Source organism: Gobio gobio (genome assembly GCF_949357685.1).
Source record: "Gobio gobio genome assembly, chromosome: 3".
Classification (NCBI taxonomy): Eukaryota; Metazoa; Chordata; class Actinopteri; order Cypriniformes; family Gobionidae; genus Gobio; species Gobio gobio.
The window spans coordinates 67,237,329-67,254,832 of NC_137099.1; the positions used below are offsets into that span (position 1 = coordinate 67,237,329).

Sequence of the window (17,504 nt, forward strand, 5' to 3'; positions counted from 1 at the left end):
AAACTTGCAGGAAACTAGAGAGAGAAAAATAAGACACTAAACTAGAGGGAAACAAAATCAAAGCTAGAGAAAACCAAAAAATAAGGCTAGGGAAAATAAGGCTAAGAACAATAACTAGGCAAGAGCAACAGCTATCACAAGGACAAGATAAGCCAGACAACGAATGCAAACAAACGTAACGAACCAGCAAGGACATGAGGGAAAGTAGCACAATATAAAGGGACCAGAGCACATGAGGATCAGGTGAGCACAATTAGTGAAATGAGGACTAGACAAGGACTAAACAAGGGGGCGTGGTAAAGGGAAACAAGGAGGCCGTACAAGAGGAACACACAAACAAAGACACAGCCATGTGCTCAAGCACAAGACAAACAAAGAAACACTAAACAAGGACAAAACAGACAAGACTGTCAGGGCAGGATCCTGACGGTAAAACAGAATATGATCGTAAACATTAGACTCTCACAAACAAATGAGCCTGCCTCCAAAGTTTATTTTTCAAAATAGGGCGGTAGTTTTATTTATAATATCCAAGCAGCGCCTGAAAATAATCCCCAGCACGCTCTCTGTGTAAGTAGGTTGTCACATTGGTTATGTTGACAGAAGTTAGCCTATTTTCAGGTGCTGTGTAATATCATTGCCCCGCTGCCCCATGGTACGGAACAAAGTTCCTTGATTATTACGCAGGAAAGAGAGTATAGTTCCTAGCCATATCGGTCTAAAAAATCACAACTTTTAATTTTCCGTCGGTCTTAGTACACAATGTAACTATACACATCACAACATGTAAATAGGAAAATGTTGGTGTTATTTTGTCACTTATTGAGCAGTAGGCTAGCTGGAGCTGTTTACCTCCAGTCTGTGTTCTAAGCTAGGCTAACGGTGGGTGCGTCAGACAGAGTTATGGCATGCACGGAGATGAGAATGGTATATATGGACTTATCTAAATCAGGGGGATACGGTGAATAAACTAAAGTCACAAAAAGTCGCCGTGTTCCTTTAAAGGGCACCTATTATGCCCCTTTTTACACTCAAGAAGTAATATAAGTCTCCGGTTTCAGATTTCAGATTAAAATTCCTAACAGTTTTTTAATATACCCTTTTGAAAATGCCAATTTTTGGGGTCTCCTTTAAATGCAAATGAGTGGCTGCTCCCCACTCCCACTCCCCACATCTGTTTGGATTTGATGATCATCTCTATTGCAGACATGCTCATGTGACATTGCAGTTCATGAAATATTTTCATCGGCATGCGTTTTAATCCAGAGCCAGATCACTCCCAACCTTATAGTCTATGCAGGGCCGGCGTTTGCTATAGGCGAGCTAGGCGGTTGCCTAGGGCGACAAATGTGTTGGGGGCGCAGCCAGGCGCCCTCTTGTGGCGCCCTTAAACTTACTTCCCATTAAGCATAGAATTAAAACAAGCGAAATAAAACAAACTGTTTATTAAACATGATCATCCTTGGGCGCCCCCTCAGCTGCACGTTTAATTACTTAACCTGATTATTAGATTGAATTGATAGTGAGTATTGTCGAACAGAGGCGTTCAGGCGGTTGGTCAGGCATGTGCTCATCACTGGCGCGTTCTTCAAATATGAAGCGGTCTAAACCCTCGAGTGCACAGGGACGGAAAAAGAGAAAGGCAGACGATCACAAGAAAGCCCAGTATAGAGGTAAGTCTTCTCATCTCAGCCATAAAGGTGTCAAACGAAATAAATTTACTTCGTATTATCGATATTATCAACTAATATTGGACGGCATTGGACGTTTTATTGCTGTCACTAAGCTATCACTAGCTAGCTAGTTATCTACATATTACTACGCATTTCACTGACAATAAGGAAATCCAGACGAGCCAAATTTTAATGCTGCGTCAATTTTGAAGGTGAATAGAAATGCCAGAAACAACTGTTCATCTTTTATTATTTAAGATAGGGATAGAGCTACAAGAACTTATATATTTTAATTTTGTAGTGGTAAGTACAGTGTATCCATAATAGCACTTTTGTTTGTAGAGGGTATAGTTAATCCAGTTTATGGGTCATAATTTGCTTAAGTGTCTTTACAGGTGCTTAAGAGAGTTTTTGCACAGTTTATGGAGTTAATATTTGGTAAATATCCTTGAACATTCTTTCTAGCATTTGTGTATGACCAATTTATTGCAGTTGATCCTTCAAGTCTTAATTTTCTTGATTAAGTGTTGGAGTGACTATAAAAGCCTTTTTGTTTGTTCATCCATAGTTTGAGTCATAATTTGTTAAATATCCTCCAACGTTCTTTGTAACATTTTTGTATGTGCAATTTATTAGAGTGTATCATTTAAGTCATAATTAGCTTTTTAAGTCTTGGAGTAACTACACAGTAAAATCCCCAGTGTTAAATTAACACTGTTCAGAGCACATATGGTCCCACTCTACAGAGTGTTAAAGTAACACTGAATCAGTGTTAAAGTTAATGAGATAATTGAGAGATTAATAAAGTGATGATTGGCCATTAGTGATGAACACCTGATGATAATGAGGAGAATCACTGAAGGAAAGAGAAAAAGAAAAACACAAGAACTAAGACTGACTATAAAAAAGACATTAAATCTCTGAAGATCTCAGCAGAGGAGGATTAAACAACTCCACAAACAGCATTACCAGCTTCACACATTACTAACCAGACTGACTTTATTTCTGTCAGACATCTCTTATTGAGAATTAACAGATTTGTTGTTTGATTTTGTTGTGAAAATTGTTAGTTTTTAATTTGACCATCATGGTGATTAGTGTTTTCTTTAGTTGGACAGTTTGATTACTTTTTAACATTAGCATTTCTCTGGCTGCTGTAACTGAGTTTGCTATGGCAAGAAAAGCAAGAGTAAACACAATCAGATGCTGTTGGATGCTCGATGTTGATAATATGATCATTGTATAGTGATTTAATTCATCGATTTTATGGCTGAGGATGAGCAATATACTATCAACTATTTTTATTGTGATTCTAGAAAAGATCCAACACGGTTTTAATCAGAAAAGCTGGATAAGTTTTGAAATAGATTGAACATTAATCACTTCTAACTCCTGCGAGATTAACTCACACACAGAGATCAAGAATCTGCCTATGAATCTCAACAATGGTGACATGCTTCATGCCACAATGCATTCAGGGAGCCATAGATGAGTTTTGCATGATGCGCTCAGAATGCATTGTGGCATGTCACCATTGTTGAGATTCATAGGCTGATTCTTGATATCTGTGTGTGAGTAAAACTAGCAGAAATTAGAAGTGCTTATTGTGTGATGTGTTATTAAAACCGCAGTACAAAACATTTGTAAACATTTTTTGATCATCGTTTAGTTTATCCGATAAAAACATTGCTGGATCTTCTGCTCTAGAGTCACAAGGCTACTAAAATCAATGATTCTCAGGAGATCAGCAAATAAGGCCATTATATGATGATAACAACTGTATCATAAACAACAAGCATCAAGTTTCTCTTGCCGTTCTCACCGTAATGAACAGTAACAGCAGCCAGAAAAAAACTTATGTTAACAAGTTAAGGGTCAAGAGCCCAACTAAAGCAAACACTAATCACCATAATGGTAACTTCAAACAACTTTTATTTTCAATAAAACATTAAAATCTAAACCTCAATAAGAGCTTCTGTAGACGTCTGACAGAAATCAAGTAAATCTGGTTAGTAATGTGTGAAGCTGGTAATGCTGTTTGTGGAGTTGTTTAATCCTCCTCTGCTGAGATCTTCAGATATTTAATGTCTTTTTAATAGTCAGTTGTAGTTCTTGTGTTTTTATTTTTTCTCTTTTCTTCAGTGATTTTGCTCATTATCATCAGGTGTTCATCACTAATTGTCAATCATCACTTAATTAATTTCTTAATTATCTCATTAACTTTAACACTGATTCAGTGTTACTTTAACACTCTGTAGAGTGGGACCATATGTGCTCTGAACAGTGTTAATTTAACACTGGGGATTTTACTGTGTATAGGAGCATTTTTGTTTGTATAGTTTTTTATAAATACTTAACCCATTTGTGCCCAATTTTTTTCTGAATGGCATGTCCTGCATTTATTTTCCCCAGGTTTTTGTATTTTTTCTTGAAAATCGTATTTTAATCTGTGGCAACTATAGTTGCCGGTGGGCAAATATGTTGTAGCCTATGCACCCCTTCAATGTCAAATATGTATAAGAGGAGAACATTTAGCATCTAAATCAAAATAACTGCTTTCAACAGATCAATCTGTATTCATAATCAAATGTATTATGTTTGACTAAGTATACTAAAAAACTATAGATCTGTTGTAAGATTTGTTATGTTTGGATGATTCTAGAGACCTTCATGATTATGTTGATATATGTCAACAAAAAATACTTATTAGTAACATGAAAATATCCTTTCTTTGGGAGGGTTTGCCTTCGTTGTGCTCCCTGGAAGTAGGGGTAGGAAGTTGGCAGTCTCATGTGACAGGAAGGAAATTAATACTTTTTTTTTCTTGAAATCCTTTATTTGGTTGTCTGCTTGTGTGTCATTAAGATATAAAACATGGATAATATCTAGAAAAATACTTACAGAAGGAAAATGACAACTATACACTGGCAACTATAGTTGCCGGTGGGCTTAACAATTAGGGGGGGGGGGTGTAGGGGGGGGCGCAAAACTCAATCTCGCCTAGGGCAACCAAAGAGCTAGAGCCGGCCCTGAGTCTATGCTCTCAACTTGAGCACACACACACACACACACACACACACATACCTGATGCATGCGCGACAGAGACTGGATGTCGGCACGTCCATGAGTATTAAACTACTCGACTAGTTCTCTTTCGTGTGTTATTGCAGTTAAACTCTTGCAGCACACTTGGTTATGTCAGAAACACACAAAGTTCACATGAAGACAGTTGGTTATGCCTGTGCACGTATGCAACAAGTACAGAAGTCCTGTGTGTGTATTAGATCTGTGTATTCCCCTACGAAACAAAAATATACTGCAGTATATTGGAAAATATCATGTAATACATTAGGCGATATATACCAATATATGGGATTTAATATTTATATTTTCCAATATATTGCAATATATTGAAAGCGGCAATCATTTGTATATTTTGCAATATACTGCAATATATTACATATATTGTATATATGTACCATCAATATATTAACAATATATTATAATATATTTCAAGTAATATATTGGTAAATATATTTTCCTTTCCTAAGGGTTATAGTGAGAGCAGTGTAATATACAACACCTACTGCTATATCTGCTGTTAATACGAATCAAACAACAAAAGATAAACAGAAAATCACTGACTGCTCTTGACTGAATGAACTTTAGTAGCTATATTAAGAACACATTTCTTATTTGAATGCTGTTGTTAAATACTCTGGCGAGGAGATAAACATGGCAGACTGTGTACAGCTCTCTGAGGGTGGGGTCTATGCTAATACGGCAGTGTCCATCAACACTCATGGGTGGGGCCTGTGAAAAAAAGGAGTAGGGGGATTTTTACCATTATAGGGTGGTTGGGTACACATTTATGTTCAAACTATCATGTTTTTGCATAATAGGTGTCCTTTAAAAACCAACATGAAAAGAATTGTGATAAGATTGTGGATAATGATCCTGCCTGGAAAAATTGGATGTAATATTTTTCCGTTATCGCCCACCCCTAGTCTAGTCTTATACCAGACGCTAGCTGATAGATTGCTTTGGTCATTATGGGAAATATCCATCTCTGTTTTTTAATTTGTGCGTCATCAGCATATCATATGCAGAACTTTCCACTCCCATCCATGCTTTTTTGGAGTTGCACTCTAATTAGCTAAATCAAATTTGCCATGTTTAGTAAATCTGGCCCTAAATGTTCTCCAAAAGCAGACTATTCAACATATGCACTGGACAGGGGTGAAACACAAAAAGGGGCATCAAAATCAAATCTGATGACTGATTTCTCCAACTGTCATTGTAAAGATATTGTTCCCTTTCGTTCAGTCACTACGACGTAACGTTAGTGACTAACGAATGGGGGTTTCGCTTAGAAGCCTATCAACTTCGAGTTTAGAGAAAACGCCCAATGGCGTGCCAATGCCATGGGGCATGCGGAATTTGCATATGTAACTCCGCCTCACCGCGTGAGTATATAAGGAAGTACGTGGCAATATCGCATTATGTTCTGCTTTCCGAGCCAAGAGAACCTACCTCTTCACTCCTACAGCCTTCTGAGACTCTGTCAGCTTCTTCGAGACGAGCAGCTTTCCAGTCGGTGTTGGTATAACGGCGCGTTCCAGTGATCGCATACTTCCTGCCTGCTGATCTGCGCAGTGGTCCGTTTGACAGCTGGTGTGTGTTTCCCTGGGCGCTTCGGCATCGACTGCGAGACTTTCCTCTCACAAAAAGAGCTTGCGCGTGACACGTCTTTTTCAAGATGGCTCGCCCGTGCACTTCCGGGTGCGATCGATTTTCCGCTGCTGTCTATGGACGCATTTACTGCTCGAGCGTGTTTGGGCTTCAGCACGTTCGGGCAGTGTTTGCGGATGTGTCACGTTTCCATTGCGGGGGCGTGACCATCGCGATGTCGCGGTCGAGACTCAATGATCTCCGTGAGGAGAGAGAGTCCCCTCTACCACACCCCAATCTACCGTCCCCGAGTGAGATGGTACTTTGGCTGGTGGCCAGGGTGACCTGAGGGCGGTGCTGTGGTATTAAGAACCCCGACGCTCATTCCTCGGGCCATGCCCCCCTCTTATACATCGCTCCCGCGAGTGTTGGATTGAATCTACGGCCCGTCTCTGACGCCCCGTTCGTTCAGTTCACGCTCCGGATAGCAGTGAGATGTCGATCGCTGCATCCCAAGGTGGGCTGGAGTCCTTTGGGGATGACGATTAGGTTGTGCTCCGCCTCCGGGTGTGTCAGCACTGCCTGATCTGACCTAAAGTTGACAGCCATGTTATCTCGGGAAGCCGCGAGTCTCGCGCTGGTGTGGAACTCCGCCCAGTCGCGGGTGCTCGTGGTTGCGCGATTGGTTTTTGGGGGCGGCACCCGACAGCTGTTGGGCCCCGCCCCCAATGCCTTTCGCTCCCGGGGTGCATGAGGAGATCACGCGGTCCCGGAAGTCCCCGTGCTTCCCGCGACCGTTTGGTGGCCTCCTCCGCCTTGGGGCCGCGGCCTAGGGTACACTGGGGCCCCCTCCCCCCCACTGTTGAACTCTCTGTTGCGCACTACGGTGTCCACAGAGGGCTTTGACATGGCGTGGTGTGGCTGTCCTAAGCACCCTCCCAAAGCCTGTGGGCTCGTCTACTTCGGTGGCGTGGTCCCGCTGAGCTACGGGCAGGCCGCCGCCCCTTTGCACATGCACAAGGGTGGAGCCGACCCAGGGCTCTTCATTGAGCTGCGTGCCGCAACTGACCCCGCCCCCGGGCAGTGAAGGTGGCCACACGCTCCCTGGGTCGGGCGATGTCCACAGCTGTGGTCCGGGAGAACACCTGGCCTTACCTGGTGATGTGGAGGACGTTGAGCGGGCCCGCTTCCTCAACTCACCCATATCCCAGGCTGGCCTCTTCGGCGGCGCGGCTGAGAACTGCGCCCAACAGTTCTCGGCCGCCCCAGAGCAGACTGAGGCTGTAACACGTACTGCCCCGGCGGCCAGCTGCTGCACCAGCCGCCGGCTCAGGCGCCTCAGTCCGTTCGCCGCCGAGGGCGCCCTCCCTCTTCCCGCCCGGCCCCAGCAGCAGCCTTCACCTGGGCCGCGCCGTGGAGGTGGTTGAGGATGTCGCCCAGTCCGCTCCCCAGACTGGTTAAACGCCAGGCTGGAGAAAGACAACTCAGAGATGGGTTTCAGTTCTTCCCAGGGGATGGTAGCAGGGCCTCTCCTTCCCCCGGTGGAGGGCCGGGGGAAAATCCTTCCGCTGCTGGCCCCGGGCTAGCAGAACTTGGGAAGAACTCATGTTCCTGTCTCTGAGGACCCAGAGACCGGTGATGACGGTGCGCGCCACCCTCGGGTCTCGCCACTCGCATCCCTCTCTGTCGCCAGCCCTCTGGCAGAGCAGACCCCAGTGGAACGTGCGTCCTTCCCTTGTCTCCTCTGTCAGGACGCAGCCGTTAACCGTGCCCCGACCCCGGGACGCCCAACAGCCTCCCCTGTCCGGGCCGGTAACGCTGCCTCGCTGCCCCACCCTGGGTACGTCTGCCGTCCGTATGACCCCGTTGGTGCAGTCTCTGGAAGCATGGCTTCAGCTTCCGGGGCTGTCCCGCTGGGTTGCGCGGACTGTCAGGCTCGGCTACGCGATTCAGTTTGCGCAGGCTCCTCCCCGTTACAGGGGAGTCCGCTATACCGTCATGCGTGCAGAGATTGCCACCCTACTGGCGAAGGGTGCGATCGAGCATTTCCCTCCGGCCGAAATGAAGTCGGGGTTCTACAGCCCCTACTTCATTGTACCCAAGAAAACCGGTGGGTTACGACCAATCCTGGACCTTCGCATCTTGAACCGATCCCTTCACCGGCTTCCGTTCAGGATGTTGACTGCGAAACGCCTTTCGAATGCGTTCGTCCTCACGATTGGTTTGCAGCGATCGACCTGAAGGACGCCTACTTCCATGTCTCCATCCTTTCTCGACACAGACCGTTCCTACGGTTTGCTTTCGAGGGGCGGGCATATCAGTACGCGGTTCTCCCATTCGGGCTATCTCTGTCCCCTCGCGTCTTCACGAAGATTGCCGAGGCAGCCCTTGCACCCCTTCGGCAGCACGGGGTCCGCATCCTGAACTACCTCGACGACTGGCTCATACTGGGCCACTCTCGAGAGCAGGTTTGCGGACACAGAGATCTGGTTCTCCACCACTTAGCCCGTCTGGGCCTTCGGGTCAACTGGGAAAAGAGCAAACTTTGCCCCGTGCAGAGGATCTCTTTTCTCGGTATGGAGATCGACTCGGTCGCCATGTGCGCGAAGCTTACGAGCGAGCGCGCGCAGTCTCTGCTGGCTTGCCTCCGTCAAATCGAGAGCAAGAGTGCGGTTCCACTGAAACTATTTCAGAGGCTCCTGGGGCATATGGCATCTGCAGCCGCGGTAACGCCGCTCGGATTGCTTCATATGAGACCGCTTCAGCACTGGCTTCGCGATCGAGTCCCGAGATGGGCATGGCTGTCTGGCACCCCCCGGATCCAAGTGACTCAGGCCTGCTTACAGACGCTCACCCCGTGGTCGAACCTCAGTTTTCTACGGGCCGGTGTGCCCTTAGAACGAGTTTCCAGGCATGTTGTCGTATCGACGGATGCGTCTGCCACGGGCTGGGGTGCCATGTGCAATGGACAAGCAGCCGCGGGCTCCTGGACAGGACCCCAGCGCCTCCTGCATGTCAATTGCCTCGAGTTGCTGGCAGTACGGTTCGCCCTGCACCGCTTCCGAACGCTGCTGAAGGGTCAACATGTGCTTGTCCGGTCAGACAACACGGCCGTAGTAGCGTACATCAACCACCAGGGCGGTCTACGCTCCCGCCGTATGTCTCAACTCGCCTGCCATCTCGTTTTATGGAGTCAGAAGCCCCTGAGGTCCCTTCGTGCTGTCCATATTCCGGGGGTCCTGAACCACGCAGCCGACGAGCTCTCGCGGTTTCAGCCTCTCCCGGGAGAATGGAGACTCCATCCCCAGACGGTCCAGCTGATTTGGGAACAGTTCGGCGACGCACAGGTAGATCTGTTTGCCTCCCACGACTCTTCCCACTGCAGCCTGTTCTTTTCCCTGACCGAGGGCACGCTCGGCACGGATGCACTGGTGCACAGCTGGCCGCGGGGCCTACGCAAATATGCGTTCCCCCCCAGTGAGCCTACCCGCACAGCTCCTGTGCAAGATCAGGGAGGACAAGGAGCAGGTCCTTTTGGTCGCCCCGTACTGGCACGGCCGGACCTGGTTCCCCGAACTCATACTCCTTGCGACAGCCCCTCCCTGGCCTATTCCTCTGAGACCGGACCTCCTTACTCAGAGACGGGGCACCCTATGGCACCCGCGTCCCGACCTGCCACCTACGGTGGTCGCCACCATCACTTCCGCTAGGGCAGAGTCCACTCGGCATGCCTATGCGTTGAAGTGGAACCTCTTCGTCACCTGGTGCTCTTCCCGCCAGAAGACCCCTGGAAATGCCCGATCGGGTCCGTGCTTGAGTTTCTCCAAGAGGGGTTGGAGCATGGGCTGTCTCCCTCCACCCTCAAAGTTTATGTGGCCGCTATATCTGCCGGCCACGATTTCTTGGAGAACAAAAAGGTAAGTCAGCACGACCTGATCATCAGGTTCCTGAGGGGGGCGAGGAGACTGAATCCTCCTCGCTCTCCTCTCGAACCCTCTTGGGATCTCTCAGTAGTTTGAAGTGCTCTGCAGAGGCCTCCCTTTGAGCCTTTGCGGTCGGTTGATATTAAGTTCCTGTCGATGAAGACGGCTCTGCTGACCCCGTTGGCCTCTCTTAAGAGGGTCGGGGACCTGCAGGCTTTTTCGGTTGACGAAGCGTGCCTGGAATTCGGGCCGGCTAACTCTCACGTGATCCTGAGACCCCGGCCTGGATATGTGCCCAAGGTTCCTACCACTCCCTTCAGAGATCAGGTAGTGAACCTGCAAGCGCTGCCTTGGAGGAGGCAGACCCAGCCTTGGCATTGCTCTGTCCAGTACGCGCCCTCCACGCCTACGTAGACATGACGCAGTGTTCAGGACCTCAGACCAGCTCTTTGTCTGTTATGGTGGAGAGCGGAAGGGAAGTGCTCTCTCAAAGCAAAGGTTGTCTCACTGGATAGTGGACACCATTGTTTTGGCTTACCAGCAGCAAGGTCGACCATGTCCCCTTGGTGTGAGGGCACACTCCACTCGGAGTGTGGCCTCCTCTTGGGCTCTAGCGCATGGCACCTCGCTGACAGACATCTGCAGAGCCTCATCCTTGGCATTCCCTCACTGGGATATGCTTCCCAGTGTACCTTGGTAATCCTGTGATAACTGGGAGTCCTTCGTCCGTACTAGTCTTACGACAGGGTACTCACACTTACGCAGGGCACTGGAAGACAGCTGAGTGGCGGGATTATATTGGGACCCCCATTCGTTAGTCACTAACGTTACGTCGTAGTGACTGAACGAAAGGGAACGTCTCGGTTACGGATGTAACCCTCGTTCCCTGAGGAGGGAACGGAGACGTAACGTCCTGTTGCCACATCAGCTGTGCTACCTGGAACGCAGGAGTTCAGTCATGGCTCCTCAAGCAGGTAACATAATGCGATATTGCCACGTACTTCCTTATATACTCACGCGGTGAGGCGGAGTTACGTATGCAAATTCCGCATGCCCCATGGCATTGGCATGCCATTGGGCGTTTTCTCTAAACTTGAAGTTGATAGGCTTCTAAGCGAAACCCCCATTCGTTAGTCACTAACGTTACGTCTCCGTTCCCTCCTCAGGGAACGAGGGTTACATCCGTAACCGAGACGTTTTTGTTTGTTTTTTGCTACTTTTGATTCAGCAGGGGACAGATAGATAAGCAGATGAGATCTGTTTCGTCCTCTATATCCCACGATCAGACTGACATCAGGCCGGACAAAACTGAAGCAGTCCAGCAGACACACACACTGGAGACTGAAGACCTGCAGAGAATCAAAGACCAACACAAAGCCAGCATGAAGAAAAATTATGAGAGATTATTTGAGGGAACTAAACTCCAAGAAAATGAAACTCTCCTGAACAGGATCTTCACACAGCTCTATATCATAAAGGGAGAGAGAGAAGGAGTGAATAAAGAACATGAGGTTTCACAGATGGAGAACACAGGCAGAACACAGCACTCACAAGACACTCCAATCTACTACAATGACATCTTTAAAGCCTCCCCTGGACCAGGACGTGAGGAGAAACACCAAATCAAGACTGTTCTTACTAATGGCATCGCTGGAATCGGAAAAACCGTCTCTGTGCAGAAGTTCATTCTGGACTGGGCCGAGGGAAGAGCCAATCAGGATGTAGATTTCATGTTTTTGCTTCCATTTCGAGAGGTTAACTTGATCCGAGATCATCAGTACAGTCTTCACAGACTTCTGCTGGACTTTCATCCTGAACTTCAAAATCTGGACTCAAAGATTTATGAGGAGTGTAAGGTTGTGTTGATCTTAGATGGTCTGGATGAAAGCAGAATCACACTGATTTTTTCAGACATTCAGAAAGTTTCTGATGTGACTGAGACTTCATCAGTGGGTGTGTTGATGTCAAACCTCATGAAAGGAGAGCTGCTTCCCTCTGCTCTCATCTGGATCACCTCCAGACCAGCAGCAGCCAATCAGATCCCCTCCAAATACATCAACCGTCTGACAAAGATTCAGGGATTCAATGAGCCTCAGAAGGAGGAATATTTCAGGAAGAGAATCAGTGACGAGCATCAAGCCAGCAGAATCATCGCACACATCAGAAGAGCAAGAAGCCTCCACATCATGTGCCACATACCCGTCTTCTGCTGGATCTCATCCACTGTGCTTCAGAAGCTCCTGGAAGAAGATCTGAGTGCAGAAATCCCTCAAACTCTGACTGAAATGTACATCCACTTCCTGCTGATTCAGATCAACATGAGGAATCAGAAGTATGAAGAGAGAGATCCAGAGAAACTCCTGCAGTCCAAAAGAGAAGTGATTGTGAAACTTGCTGAAGTGGCTTTCAAACAGCTGATGAAGGGCAATGTGATGTTCAATGAGGAGGACCTGATAGAGAGCGGCATAGACGTCACTGATGCTTCAGTGTATTCTGGGATTTTCACAGAGATCTTTAAGGAGGAATCTGTGATTCATCAGAGGAAAGTCTACAGCTTCATTCATCTGAGCGTCCAGGAGTTTCTTGCTTCTTTCCATGTGTTTTACCATTACGTAATCAAACATGTTGACACATTGCAGTTTTGTGATCTGATGCATAATCTGCATAGGAATGCAGTAGATAAAGCTCTTGGCAGTCAGAATGGACACCTGGATCTGTTCCTGCGGTTCCTGCTGGGCGTCTCACTGGAGTCCAATCAGAGACTCTTACAGGATCTGCTGACACACACAGAGAACAGCTCAGAGAGCATCAGAAGAACCACACAGTACATTAAAGAGAAGATCAAAGATGGACATGAACTCTCCACTGAAAGATCCATCAATCTGTTCCTCTGTCTGCTGGAAGTGAAAGATCAGACTCTGTCCAGAGAGATTCAGGAGTTTGTGAAATCAGACAAACACCCAGAGAAGAAACTCAATCCTGCTCACTGCTCATCAATCGCCTACATGCTTCAGATGTCAGAGGAGCTGCTGGATGTGCTGGACCTCAAGAAATACAACACCTCAGATGAGGGGAGAAGGAGACTGATACCAGCTGTGAGGAACTGAAGGAAAGCACTGTGAGTGTTTAATCATATGTTACAGTCCTTTTTTTACCAGAATGAAGATGACATTATTGAAATTCCAGTTTTAAAATAAGGTTAAGAATTTGTTTCTTGTGTGTTTTACTCTCTTTCAGTCTTGCTGGCTGTAATCCCACTTCTCAGCATTGTGAAATAGTGTCATCAGCTCTTCTATCCTCTAACTCTGTCCTGAGAGAGCTGGATCTGAGTAACAATGACCTGTGTGATTCAGGAGTGAAGTTGCTCTCGGATGGGCTGAAGAGTTTAACCTGTCAAGTGAAGATACTGGGGTTTGCCTTTCACATTGAGTAATTTATACGATGATACATGAATATTTGAATGTTAGGGTTCATTCCAGCTTTAAAACAACCCTTGTTTACTGCTGTGTGATTGTAGATTCGCCTCTTGATATTTGTCTGTAGGTGATCTGACTGTGTGTATGTAGGTTGTCAGGCTGTATGGTGACAGAGGAAGGCTGTGGTTATGTGTCTTCAGCTCTTAGTTCAAATCCCTCACACATGAGAGAGCTGGATCTGAGCTACAATCACCCAGGAGATTCAGGAGTCCAGCTGCTCAACCACAAACTGAAGGATCCAAACTGCTCACTGCAGACACTCAAGTATGTGGGTACAAGTTAAGAACCTGGATGGCTGAAGTAGTAGCTCTTAACCAAACTTTGCTTTGAAAGTAAATTGATAATTTTGGTACTTTTGGTACTTCTGATCTCTACATGTAATAATTAATTACAATGTTGGTAGAAAGTGGTTGTTGAAAGTACAACATGAAACATACATTATTTTAGGTAGAACAGTGATGTCTCCATTATCAAACTCACCTGATTCAACTCATCAGCTCAAAGACCATTTTCACATTTTCGGATTTCTCATAAGAGAAAGTCATCATAGTTGGGTAAACTTCTATAGTGGTGAATGAGAGACTACATTAAATATATTTTTTTCTGTTCATCACAGTCTTTGAAAAGGGTCCATTAGAAGAAACTCCAAGACCTCAGAACGCCAAGGGGTGTCAGATAAGAGAGCCATCCAAAATGTGCAGTACTGGGGGGTTCCAGGACCAGGGTTGGGAACCACTGTATTAGAAGATATAGATTGGGTTATTGGGTTATTACATATGCCGTTACTAATAGGTTACAGTTGAGGTGCCCCATCCTGTTACTGGAGATATACCTTCCTGCAAAGATCAGCTCTAGCCCTGATCTAACTATGCAGGAAGGTTTACCTCCAGGAACAGGGTTGCAGAGTTATTGGATGCAAAAAAATTACAACTGAATATTAAATAATTTGTTTTACAATCATATGCATATATCAAAACACTTTTAGCTCATTTAGATGCTTGCTAGAGGCTCAAAAACACTGCAACATATTTCTTATAAAGCTGTTCACTAGGACCTAAAAACACTGAGACACTGACACATATGGCTCTGTGAAACTGGTTTAGAATATGTGTCACTGTAAAGCTGCTTTGAAGCAATCTGTGTTGTAAAAAGCGCTATATAAATGAAGGTGACTTGACTTAAAGCATTATACAAATAAATATGTTTGACTCTTTAAATTAATGGATTGTACGTTAATAACTATTCCAACTATTTATGATTAATTTTGTCTGTATGTTTGTTTAATTTTAGTTTGGATAATGGAGGGCCCTTCAGGATCAAACCAGGATTACAAAAGTGTAGGTTCTTCCTGTTAAACACTCTTGCACGTTTAATGATAACAAATGAGATTAATAAACTGTTTTTATCTGTCATCTTGTGTTCAGATGCCTTTGATCTCACACTGGATCCAAACACAGCAAACACTCAACTCATCCTGTCTGAGGGGAAAAGAAAGATAACACACGTGGACAAGAAGCAGCCATATCCTGATCATCCAGAGAGATTTGCTGATATTCCTCAGGTTCTGTGTCGAGAGAGACTGACTGGACGCTGTTACTGGGAGGTTGAATGGGGCTCTTGGGCTCGTATAGCAGTGGCCTGTAAAGGAATCAGCAGGAAAGAAGGGACTGTCTGTAAGTTTGGATACAATGACAAATCATGGTGTCTTTTCTGCACTTGTGATGGATTCACTGTCTGGCATAAAAATGTGTGCAATAACATAACCCATGTACCACAATCTAAGAGAGTAGGAGTGAATGTGGACGTGTCGGCCGGCACTCTGTCCTTCTACAGCGTCTCTGACACACTCACACACTTACACACATTCAACTCCAAATTCACTGAACCCCTCTATGCTGGATTTAAGGTTTTTGAGTCCGAACTGTCTCTGTGTCAGATTTAACAACAAACAATGGCTTAAGGCAAGACACGGCAGGTGAAAACGTAGTTTTTTCTTGCAGTGGTCAATTTTGAGATTTAAGCCCAGTTTGCTCCCTTAACATGTAAGCTTTCATGTCAAAATAAAAAAAATGTCAACATTACACATTAAGTTGTTTATTTCATTATATTTTGTCACCGTGCGCCCTTAGATTTCTACCCGAAATCTTCCAAAGTTATTCTAACGCGAGCTCCCGTGCTGTCTCCATTCACAGAAACATGTCATGCTTGGTATCATTATAAAGCTCTCAATCTCACACACAGCGCTGTCTAATCAAAATATGGGCATTTCCTTTGTGGACCTAACCAACCACGAAAGTTTGCAGCCGAAAACCACATCTGATTGGTCAATGTAAATTTCTCACTACGCGCTGCCGCTTGCTTGTGTATTCTCCGCCTGAGAGAAAGTGTAGACAAGCCGAAATCGGCTCATAAACGCTCACAGAAAAGGCCAAGTAGCAAGAGCTAGTAAAAAGAAAGTAAACAACAACAGATTAGACGACGAAACCCCGTCAGAATTAGATTCAAATAGTTATAGATGGAGTGGACATACACAGTAAAATCCCCAGTGTTACTCTACAGAGTGTTAAAGTAACACTGAATCAGTGTTAAAGTTAATGAGATAATTAAGAGATTAATTAAGTGATGATTGACCATTAGTGATGACACCTGAATCACTGAAGAAAAGAGAAAAAGAAAAACACAAGAACTAGACTTACTATTAAAAAGACATTAAATCTCTGAAGATCTCAGCAGAGGAGGATTAAACAACTCCACAAACAGCATTACCAGCTTCACACATTACTAACCAGACTGACTTTATTTCTGTTATACGTCTACAGAAGCTCTTATTGAGGGTTTAGATGTGGATGTTTTATTGAAAAAAATAGTTCCCTTTCGTTCAGTCATTACGACGTACGTTAGTGACTAACGAATGGGGGTTTCGCTTAGAAGCCAATCTTCTTTGAGAATTTAACAACGCACAATGGCAGTGCCAATGCCATGGGCATGCGGAATTTGCATGCGTAACTCCGCCCCACCGTGTGGGTATATAAGGAAGTACGCTGGCAACATCGCATTATGTTTCTGCTTTGGAGCCAAGAGCGTCTCTTCACTCCTACAAGCCTGAATTCTGAAGTCCTCTCTTCAGTCTTTGAGACGAGCTGATCACCGATCTCACATTGCCTGCCTGCAGATCTGTGCAGTGATCTGCAACAGCTGTGTGTGTGTTTCCCTGGGCGCTTCGGCACTCACAGCTTTCCTCTCACAAAAAGAGCTTGGGCATGGCATGTCTTTTTCAAGACGGTTCGCCCGTGCACTTCCGGGTGCGATCGATCTCCGTTGCTATGGGCGCATTCACTGCTCGATGTGTTTGGGCTTCAGCACGTTCGGGCAGTGTTTGTGGATGTGTCATGTTCCCACTGCGGGAATGTGACCATCGCGATGTCGCAGTCGAGACTCAGTGATCTCCGTGAGGAGAGAGAGTCCCCTCTGCCACACCCCAATCTATCGTCTCCGAGAGAGGTGGTACTTTGGCTGGTGGCCAGGGTGACCTGAGGGCGGTGCCCTGGTATTAAGAACCCCGACGATCATTCCTCGGGCCACGCCCCCCTCTCGCACATCGCTTCCCGCAAGTGTTGGACTGAAACAGCGGCCCGTCTCTGACGCCTCGTTCGTTTCGTTCACGCTCCAAATAGCAGTGAGATGTCGATCGCCGCATCCCAAGGTGGGCTGTAGTCCTTTGGGGATGACGATTAGGTTGTTCTCCGCCTCCGGGTGTGTCA

At 45.9% G+C, this 17,504-nt stretch overlaps 2 protein-coding genes across 2 annotated transcripts; both read left to right on the forward strand.

Annotated features, from left to right (window-relative positions):
- Positions 1-11,517: 11,517 nt before the first annotated feature.
- Positions 11,518-13,678, forward strand: LOC307124249 (protein NLRC3-like; the record flags this gene model as incomplete). Its single annotated transcript, XM_079813295.1, has 3 exons — positions 11,518-12,216; positions 12,340-13,385; positions 13,505-13,678. The coding sequence occupies 2 exons, from the start codon at positions 11,518-11,520 to the stop codon at positions 13,372-13,374; spliced, it is 1,734 nt and encodes a 577-aa protein (XP_079669421.1). The 3' UTR covers positions 13,375-13,385; positions 13,505-13,678.
- LOC307124250 (stonustoxin subunit alpha-like) lies at positions 13,427-16,399 on the forward strand (the record flags this gene model as incomplete). Its single annotated transcript, XM_079813296.1, has 5 exons — positions 13,427-13,452; positions 13,505-13,678; positions 13,834-14,007; positions 15,034-15,080; positions 15,168-16,399. The coding sequence occupies 5 exons, from the start codon at positions 13,427-13,429 to the stop codon at positions 15,683-15,685; spliced, it is 939 nt and encodes a 312-aa protein (XP_079669422.1). The 3' UTR covers positions 15,686-16,399.
- Between the last annotated feature and the right edge of the window lie 1,105 nt (positions 16,400-17,504).